Genomic DNA, 10,006 nt, shown 5'->3' with positions numbered 1-10,006 from the left:
GTGTTGAATAGACAGCAGAGCTTTGGACGCAGCGAACATGTGCTGCGCCCAAAGCGCTGACACTTCCAGATCATCTGCACATACCCTAATGTGCACGGGAATCTTTACAGTACAAGAAGAATACGACCAACATGTATTAATATATAAATAAAACATCAGTAATTAGATGGCAAACATATAGAAACAAAACTATTTTTCATTCTGTGCATTATTTTTCTAGGTGGCAAGCGAAACGCAAGAACATACAAACCCTTTGAATTCAATCCAAATCCTAAGCAAGCAAACAGTATTCAGGGTTTGAAGGCATTTAAAGAAAAAAATATATATATTTAAAAAAAAAAAAATTTTTTATTATATATATATATATATATATATATATATATATATATAATGTTTTTTTTTATCTCTATCATTGGCAATTTTATAGCCTTCCATTATCCTGTGTGCTGTTTTTTCTTCCCTTCCTCCTATGTTGCCTGGAAGAGGTGTTAGGGGGTGGGGGAATCAATGGTAATTTATGACCTGCTATATGTGAGAATAGCCTAAAGGCAACAAATTCTTCTACAATTGACAGGAAATCTAGATCTCCTGCTGGAGTATAGGATTTCCTAGAAAGTGGTAAGGTAACATTTGGTGGCAAGGTTGATAATGTGAACTACAAAATTTGCCTAGTGATAGATTTCTAGATAATTCTTTCTTCTTGCACGTTTACATAACCCCCCCCAAATAAGAACTGTAGACATACATCTCCTAAAACAGAATACACGTCAAACCTTTGCAGCCTAATAAAGTCATTCTCATACTTGCTCAGAGAACATCTGTGTGCTTTCCATATGCAGAGCAAAAGACATATGGACAGAACATGGACCGATGCAAGTTGGGTTCCTGCAAGTGTTTTGAACAAACCAGAACAGACAGGGTTTAATTTTCAGATCACTCTCCCATTATAAGGGATTTTCCACGATTATTTTTTCTATAATGTAACTAAAAATTAACTTGGTTAGTTGCTGACTGCCTGTTCCACCCGGTGCCAGCACGGAACAGTCACCAACTGTTCCCATTGGCGATTCAGCAGCTTTTTGTCAACAGTGCAACTCTTCCTCTTCTGCTTTGTCAACGGGGAGTGACTGCTGGTGTCATGCTGATTGACAGCCACCTCCCCGCAGTTAGGCAGTGGGGAGCCAGCTGTCGATCAGCTAGGTATCAGCTGACACACCCAGTCAACACAGCAGAGCTGACAAGAAGCTGCTGCTCTGTGGACATTACGTCACTGGAATCTGCAGGAGCAGTTAGTGACCCCGCTCTGTGCCGACAGAGATCAGCGCCAGGCACAACACGCAGGTAGGCAGCAGTTGCCTGCCTGTTCGTTCTCCTTTAACCTTAGTGAACCTGTTAAAACCATTGTATTTGGCTTTTTTTGTTTTTTTTACATTGTTGATGTATAAAACAGATACCGTATAGATGTAAAAAAGATAGCTGATTTTTCACGCACTCATCTAAAGTCAGCCCAACAAGCAAGGCATGTACATACTGTAAGTTACAATTCCAAATTACTATAGTTTGGAGAGTAAAGTCCCAACGCAGATCAAGGTGGACCACACACACCCACAAGGTGGATCCACGACACATACCTCAAGGCAATCAGACACACAAACTCAAAAGGAGCTCTCATCACAGACAACCTTTGGAAAAAAAAAAATAAAAACCTCCATTGTATTGGCCAAGCTAATAATCATAAGAATGACAGCCATCACTTCACTAGAAACCAGTGGCATCATGGAGACATGAGCCATTTCCTGAAACAGACAGCCTTGTTTACGACTGATCCACCTTATATGCTTCCTTTTTGTATTTTGCATTTAAATGAACAAAAAAAAAAAAAGTGGCTGACAGGATATTGGTCTTCCTGGAGATAGAGATCAGATTTAATAAAAAAGGCTTCAAGACAAGATTAGAGGAGCCTTGTTGTTTCCAATTTAATCAGCATTAAAGCAGACAGTTTATTACCATGTAAAATGTGTTATATAATTTACAAAATATATAAAATACATAGGATTACAGTATACATAGAGCCCATAATAAAAAGGCATATGGGAATCATTTTCCATGCATGTTGCATGCAAACAGATAAAAGAAGGGACTCGACCATTATACTGAAAGACGGTCTGTGATATGTCCCTGGCAAGTTCTATATGCATCTGTGGATTCACAATCCTTAAAAAAAAAAAAAAATGATATATAGCTGGAAAGATGCAAATTTCTTCCAACGGAATGTTAATACATCATCCTAAGATGTTCTAAGGTTCCAAACTGAAGAGACGATCTTAAGTAACCATGTTGATGTACATGCCTTTCTTTTGCCAGAGTGGGTACTGAAGACGTTGTCATGGTCTACATTGAACAGCTATCAAATTTAGAGAAGTAGCAAGATGGAAAAAAAAAATAAAAATAGATGTTTTCACAAGTAAACATAAGTTACTGTAAACTTTTTAAATATTTGCACAAAAATGATACAAATGTATTTACAGAGTGAAAAACTGGGTCAAGGACAGTCAGAAAACATTTGATGTTTCAAACAGTTGTCATCAATTTTAGCGACCCGGATCGAAAGCGAAGAATTTTCTTCTTAAGATTGTGTGAAGCTTTTATTTTGACAAAGGCCTTGGCTGTGGTTTGTAGGTCAGCAGCCGTGGCTGCCTGCATGGGAAGAGTATGGACAAACTGAGACCAAATAAGTCCTCCGCTCTCATCCGTATCACTTGACGTTGTACTCTCACCAACAAATTCCACCTCACTTAAACTGGACTCACTGTCCCCAAAACAGTTTGTGGTGTAGTTACTTTGTTCATCTTCACTAGTATCTACAACAGTGGAATGAAACAGAGACTCACATTCTGCCGAATACTCAGAGTCACTTGCTATGCAAGTATAGGGGCTGGCATATGGAAGAGGTACTTGACCATAAACTCCAAGCATCTCTCTCTGGTTTCGCCGTCTTGCTCTCCGTAAAGCTTCTTCATATGATATCTCAGCTGATGACTTCCACCTTCGATAGTCCCCTCTTTTATGTCTAGGCTTAGCCAAAACCACATCTTTTGCATGTCCATGAGGCCTACTACCAGACTTACTTCCCCCTGGACCTTTAACTACAATACCAGTCTCTACTTGCGAATGGACAATCTTTTTACCTCTCGGAGAAACTTTCCTAACTTTTTTATTCACTTCCAAGTCATCCGGAAACCTACATTTCTTTGTTACAATCTTCCCCTTTTCCTTCAAGGTCTGAGAGCCATGATCCAAGACATTCTGTACATTTGACTTCTGTTTTAATGTGGAGCTTTTAACGAGCTTTACATTTTTGGTACTTTTATGTAGTTTAACACCCTGTTGTTGTGCAGGAATATAGTGTGCATTGACCAACAACCCTTCATCCAAGCTTTGAGAGGAGGATCCTTCACTCTTGAAGTCCAACGGAGGTCTCTCGTCATGAGATGAACCATGGTAAGAGTTTGTGTTTTTGGGAGAAATCCTTTTGGGTGGTGGCACAATTTTAATCTCCTGGGGAAGAGGGACAATAGTGAGTGGTTCCTTGAGGGATCCATTACAAAGTGGATTGGAAATAACAGGGAAAGGATTGCCAGAAGGATTGGGATTTACATGCATTTCCTTTGAAATATTTGATGCTCCAACCAAAGAGCCCCTTCCAAGAGTTAAACAGACGGACTTTACAGAATTTCGCAAATTGTTTTGGCTTTGTAGTTCATTAATATTACTTGGCTGGTAACTTTGCACCAAAGGCATCTTTTTACTTTCCAGCTGTTCACTTTGAGATTCTTTAGCGCACGGTTTAAGAGGCGGGTAAGTGCTATTATCCACAGAGGTTATTCCAGAGGAATGTAAACATGGCTGTTTGGGATTCTTCACGTTAGTGGTGCCGTTATGAGAGATGCCAGTCTGTTTGACACATATACTCCCATGTCTTAAAATACTTTTGCCCGGGTCTACATTTACACTTGTTCTGGGTTTGTTAGTCCGTATGGGGTGTGCTTTTTTCTGAATTATACCCAAAATGTAACCATCCAGTTTTTTACTGGAAGGAAGAGGAGGAGCAGGACAGAAATTGCTCTGCTGTTGAAACGATTCTTCATGTCTTAGGCAAATCAGTTCCGGCACTAAACAGTCATTCATGTTTGCTCCCATTTCACCCTCTTCCTCCTCCACTTTTATGGTACCCATGACTGATAAAAACATAGGACTCTGAACTGCCACAGCATGAAGAGGGCTTGGATATCTGTATATATCATTGCCATTTTTGGAGACGAGATCACACTGATACTTAGGATGTACATCAGCAACAACTTCAGTGGCATTAGAATGAGGTGCCGAAAAAGACCGACGCACTGTGCCAGTGCTTTCACATTGGCCTTCTCTGTAGTCCAACCATTCAAAGAAGTCATCTGGAATAGATGTTGGAAAAATATATATATGTTACAACTCATTTTATTTAAGACACAAAACAATTGTAATTTACATCAAGTCACATACTTAGGATAGGGCATCAATACTGGATCAGTAAGGGACTTTCTCAGCAACCCCACTGATCAGCCTCTTGCATTTTTCGATTGAAAACAGTTGCACTCCTCTGAGCTGTACTTAGTAGCATCAGTGCAACGTATTACAGCCTTGTCCCATTCACTTGCAAGGGCCGTTTTAACGGAGTTTAAAGAATCACTCCCTTCAAAAGTTTATCCTCTTAATATATTGCCATCCTTATATTATATAATTGCACTACATATTTAACATTGCCAGTTTTGCCTTTCCACACAGTCAATTATTTTTCACGTAGAAACAGGAAGTCTCTTTTCCCTGCATGAGTCATCACCCTCTTCAACTCCTGACCCAGCTGATCTGCTTCCTCTCCCGCCATGGACTTTGACTCATGCAGGGAAAACTGACCTCCTGTTTCTACATAGAGCTTAGATGTATTCAGCTAGTCTGTTTTTAATCAAGTGAGGTCATAGCCCTAATGGAAAAGAGAAGCATTAACTGGGTAGAAAGGCAAAATAAGCAATTGTACACAGTAATAGGATACTTACAATATATTAAGAGGATAAAAATTTTGATGGGAGGAGTGCCTCCTATTACATTGGAAGATGAAGGAAAAAAAAAAAAAACCGACAACTGCAGGTATGTCCAAAAGAAAAGCACAACCCCTAAAGTTATCCAGAACTTTCTAAATAACACACCCAACGAGGGAAGGGAAGTAGGAGAAAACGCCTCAAAAACCCTTACCTGTTGATCTTGGTTGACCATCTGGGATGTTTAATGATGCTTCGAGGGGGCTGCAAAAGCAGGTGCTTGACTGACAGCTGGATAAACACTCACTGAAGACAGAGTTTGAGGAATTGGAGAGAGATCCCGATGTCCCATCACTCAACTCATAAAATCCTAAAAATAAAAGAATAAAAGAAAATTCATTGCAGATGAACAAGCAAGTTTCTACAGAAATATTTATGGTTCAAACTGCAATGCTGTCTGGGTGTCAGCCATTGGCCTACAGTACATCATGAGGTCTAAAAATTTCCACCTGACATGTAAAAAAAATTAAAAATAAAGGATATGAGAAACATTTGTTATTGGATTTTGATTATTTCAAAGAGGCCTGAAAATTTTCTTTTAAAATTACCTGAACTGGGGCGGCTATCCGTTTCCAAATGCTCTTCAGACGTCTTTTCCACATCGATTTTTAAGTCATTTATCTGTTTGTCAAGCTCATGCAGTTGAGTTAATAAGCCAGCGTCTCTCTTCCTCAAGCAATTCTGGGAAAAAAATACACAAAATGAAATATTTAAATAGGTGTGAAGAAAAGAAAAAAAAAAAGCTAAAAGCCAAATTCAGACATACAGAACTGTTTGGAGTTAGTGGGGAACCAGATTTCACATCTTAGGGGGAAAGGGGGGACAAAAAAAAAAAATAAAAATCTACTTTATAGCCCTCAATGCACAAAATTACTATACGTGGTGGTGAGGCACAGAAGTGCAGAATTATTTGGGGCATTTTGAACAGGTTATTGTATAACAGTCGCAAACATTAATGCTAAACAAGTATAAGATTGGGTTTATGTTTTCGCATTGTGCATTTGATTCTAGATACGAAATGTGCTGTAATAAAGAAATTGTAGAAGACTAAGGCCATGTTCACACTTTACGGCGTCCTTCTGCGGGTTCTCCCGCAGTGGATTTGCTAAATCTGCAGGGCAAAACCGCTGCGGTTCTCCCTGCAGATTTATTGCGGTTTGTTCCGCGGTTTCCGCCTATACTATTGATGCTGCATATGCAGCAATATGCAGCATCAATAGTAATGTTAAAAATACTAAAAATTGGTTATACTCACCCTCTGATGTTCGGATCTCCTCGGCGCTGCACCCGGCGGTCCGGTTCCAGAGATGCTGTGCGAGAAGGACCCTTTGTGACATCACGGTCTTGTAACCGCGACGTCACCACAGGTCCTGTTCGCACAGCAACTCTGACCGGACAGCCGCGTGCAGCGCTGAGAGGTGAGTATAACATGATTTTTTTATTTTTATTCTTTTTTTTTTTTACCCCAAATATGGTTCCCAGGGCCTGGAGGAGAGTCTCCTCTCCTCCACCCCGGGTAGGAACCGCACATTAGCCGCTTACTTCCCGCAACGTGGGCACAGCCCCACGCGGGAAGTAAGCGGTTCAATGCATTCCTATGGGTGCAGAATCGCAGCGATTCTGCACAAAGAAGTGACATGCTGCGGGTTTTAAACTGCTGCGTTTCTGCGCGGTTTTTCCCGCAGAATGTGCACAGCGGTTTGCGGTTTCCATAGGGTTTACATGTAAATGGAAACGCTATGGAAACTGCTGCGGACCCGCAGCATCAAAATCGCGGCGGTTCCGCTGTAAAAAACGCAAAGTGTGAACCCAGCCTAAAATCGTAACACCATATTTTTTTATTTATGATTTTGTTTGTTTGTTTTTAGGGGGGGCAGTGTTCCCCAGATTTATGAATGAATTCTCCTCTATAAAACGTCGGATACATTCTGTGTAGTGGCACCATATGGCAGCACACTGCTTCTTAGGACTGCAGGAAATCAATATTCTCTATACATGCTCCTCTATGTTCATGATGCCCAGATTCCTTCATTCCAACTAAATCGTCAAAATCTCCCAAATGTAAAAAAAAAAGAGCAGCTTGTTTTTAAGGCTGTAAAAATCGATTATTGCAAGCGACAAATAAATCAATTCTAGACTCAAGGCGTTGACTCTTCTGTCTGCCCTCCTTTCAGCTGACACAGGACCCCATTGATAGAAGTGCCTAGGGCAAACAGGCACAGGAGCCTTATTGCAAAGAGTAGAGCTAAAGCCAACTCACCCACGAGCGCCCTCTGGTGGCTATACTGTTCATAGCTTCCCCCCTACCCTAAATAAGGACTCCGGTTTTTTTAAGAAAAGATCTCAAACCAGTTACCCCAAGACAATACTTCCAACATACAAAAATCGCACAACATGTGCTATAAGACGAAGAAGAAAAATGATCTTTTGTGGCTTTAATAGAGGTACAAATCCCTCAAATGGTCAGATTACAGCCTGCCTGGCTTTAGCAGCTTGCAGTACAGGACTGCTGGGCGTCAGTGGTAACTTTAGGATTACAAGGGGAACAACTGAAAGGATCATGTAGGGACACAGGGTCATTGAGAAAGCAGACTAGAATGTGAAGCTTTGCTTGAGGGTTCATTGCTCACAGCTCATTGTTTGGCCAGAAATACCTGGCACTTCATAATGCACCAACCACTACCCCAAAAATTAATCTGGCACTACATTAAAACCCCAATGAGCCTCCCCTTCACACATTTACCATACTACTATATAAAACAATCAGCACCTACTTCCTCACCTGGTTTTAATCCTCAGGGGGAGAAACAGGGATACAATTGACCTAATCAGCGTCCATCTCATTAGGAGGATGCTTCTCCTCTTATTAATGAAATGCAGATCTCTCACCAAATTCTAGATTAACCCCCTGTCCTCTCCAATTAACAGAATGTCAATATTTACGCCCTCTTAAAATAAAAGGATGCAATACATTTTTGCGTTTCCTCTATGTGATAAACACATTCCTGGGGCATTTCATGGTGCCAGACAGGAGTGTTCCTGGAAGGCGCTGTATATAGCTCTATGGCTAGGGTGCAGTATTCTCTCCACTAGCTAAAGAAAAAAAAAGTGATCACTAATAGGATATGTACTCCTAATTCTACTGGATACACTTCTACCATCCAGACAGTAATAAAAGCTATAGTATTGGAGAAAAAAACACACACACACACACACACCCCCTGCCCTACTGCAGTCGGTGCTCTGCAACAATCACATTGCATATAATCCCCCCCAGCAGCAAGACCCCAGTATTGTAGTGACCCATTCTTATGGTAGATATTAAGAACAAGGTAAGACCCCAGTGTCCTATATCCTTATTTTCTATGACAAAGATTCTAATACAATGTATGTCTCTTCCAGAAAGACCCCAGCAGTGTACCCCAGCCTGTGTTTTTTGCACATACCCCCTTGGAAGCCCCCACTCTGCTGCAGACATACCAATTGCTTCTTCAGCAGCAGGATATTCTCCTCCAGGAACCTTTCCTCCAGGCTCCTGGGACCGTCTCCTTTGGTCGCAGGGGCATCTGCAGGGCTCAGCGCAGCCTTCACCAGGGTGTCCTGCCGGTGCCGCAGGTATGCCAGCTCGCCCAGTCCGGCCAGGGTGGCTTCCAGGCGCTCCCGGGTCCTCTGGCGCTCAGCCTCAGCCTCGCACTTCTCCCTGCGCCTGGGGGAGCTCTCCTTGGCCAGATCAGAGGTGGCTACAAGAGGCTTCATCCTGGGGAGTCCGGGGCAAAGAAGCAGCTACACCATCCACAGCGGCGACAAATCCTGCGATAATCTGCAACTCCAAGAGCTGGCACTCAGGGTCTTGTCTGCAGCATGTCGCACCCTCCTCCAGGAGCTGCCGGTGACAGCCCTCCAAGGCTCCAACTGCTCTGCAGAGCAGCCTCAGCCCCAGCCAGGCTAAGTAATCACAGCTGTGACGTCATCACCGTCCTGCCCCTCTATCCCCCACCAAACATGCCCCCACCAAAGGTGACAACTCCATTCATCCACTCACAATGGCTCCAATATTCTATGTATAGTCATTCTGTAATATCAGGTTGAGGGGATACATGTCTGTTTGTTGTTTAACTCCTTAATAACCAGTTGATTTTTTTTTTTAGATTTTTTTTTTTTAAATAATTTATTTTAGTGATTTTTGCCTCAAGGTTTCATGACAAATCGGAAATGATTTAATCCCCTTTCGAACATACAGAATTCGCTTTCTAGCAACATATAAGGGACTGGAATCACGGGGTACTGCGACCGCAATAAGGAAGTCGCAAAAAATCATATCCGGTTCGGATTGTTTTGTGACTTGATTGTCGGGGTCGCAGTATCCTCGGGGTCACATTACTGCCCCATTTACTTGTGCTGCAATGCCATCATGTAGCCCCAGCCTTAATGGACGAAAAAACTAAAAATATCGTCTGTTCCACAAGTTATCCCGTCTGAAGGGTAGAGAATAACTCACTGATTGCTATGGGTCTAAAGACATACTGACAGGGAATTTAGATTGTGAGCCCCAATGGGGACAGCAATGATAATGTGTGTAAAGCGCTGTGGAATATGTTAGCGCTATATAAAAATAAAGATTATTATTATTATGGGTCCAATAGCTGGGACTCACAGCAATTCTGAAAATGAGGCTCTGTAGGGGATTGCCTGGAATGGAGCCGAGGTGCACAATTGGAATTTTTTTCCAGGTGTGCGCAAAAATAATTTTAATAACTGTTTATGACATGTCCAAAGTATATGCCCTTTGACACAAAACCTTTACAAAAAATACCCCATGGCATTTCTGTTTTCCTCCCCATGACAAGGTAAATTTGCAACAGTGCACA

The 10,006-nt window shown here is 41.7% G+C and overlaps 1 protein-coding gene across 1 annotated transcript; it reads right to left on the bottom strand.

Moving 5' to 3' along the window:
* Positions 1-1,951: 1,951 nt before the first annotated feature.
* On the bottom strand, positions 1,952-9,080 carry DACT1 (dishevelled binding antagonist of beta catenin 1). Its single transcript, XM_069733317.1, has 4 exons — positions 8,619-9,080; positions 5,687-5,819; positions 5,293-5,448; positions 1,952-4,457 (listed from the first exon to the last, which is right to left on the bottom strand). The coding sequence occupies exons 1-4, from the start codon at positions 8,892-8,894 to the stop codon at positions 2,572-2,574; spliced, it is 2,451 nt and encodes an 816-aa protein (XP_069589418.1). The 5' UTR covers positions 8,895-9,080; the 3' UTR covers positions 1,952-2,571.
* Between the last annotated feature and the right edge of the window lie 926 nt (positions 9,081-10,006).

Source organism: Ranitomeya imitator, chromosome 1 (genome assembly GCF_032444005.1).
Source record: "Ranitomeya imitator isolate aRanImi1 chromosome 1, aRanImi1.pri, whole genome shotgun sequence".
Lineage (NCBI taxonomy): Eukaryota > Metazoa > Chordata > Amphibia > Anura > Dendrobatidae > Ranitomeya > Ranitomeya imitator.
Note: the sequence above shows the minus strand (reverse complement) of the source record. Positions and strands in the feature narration are given on the sequence as shown.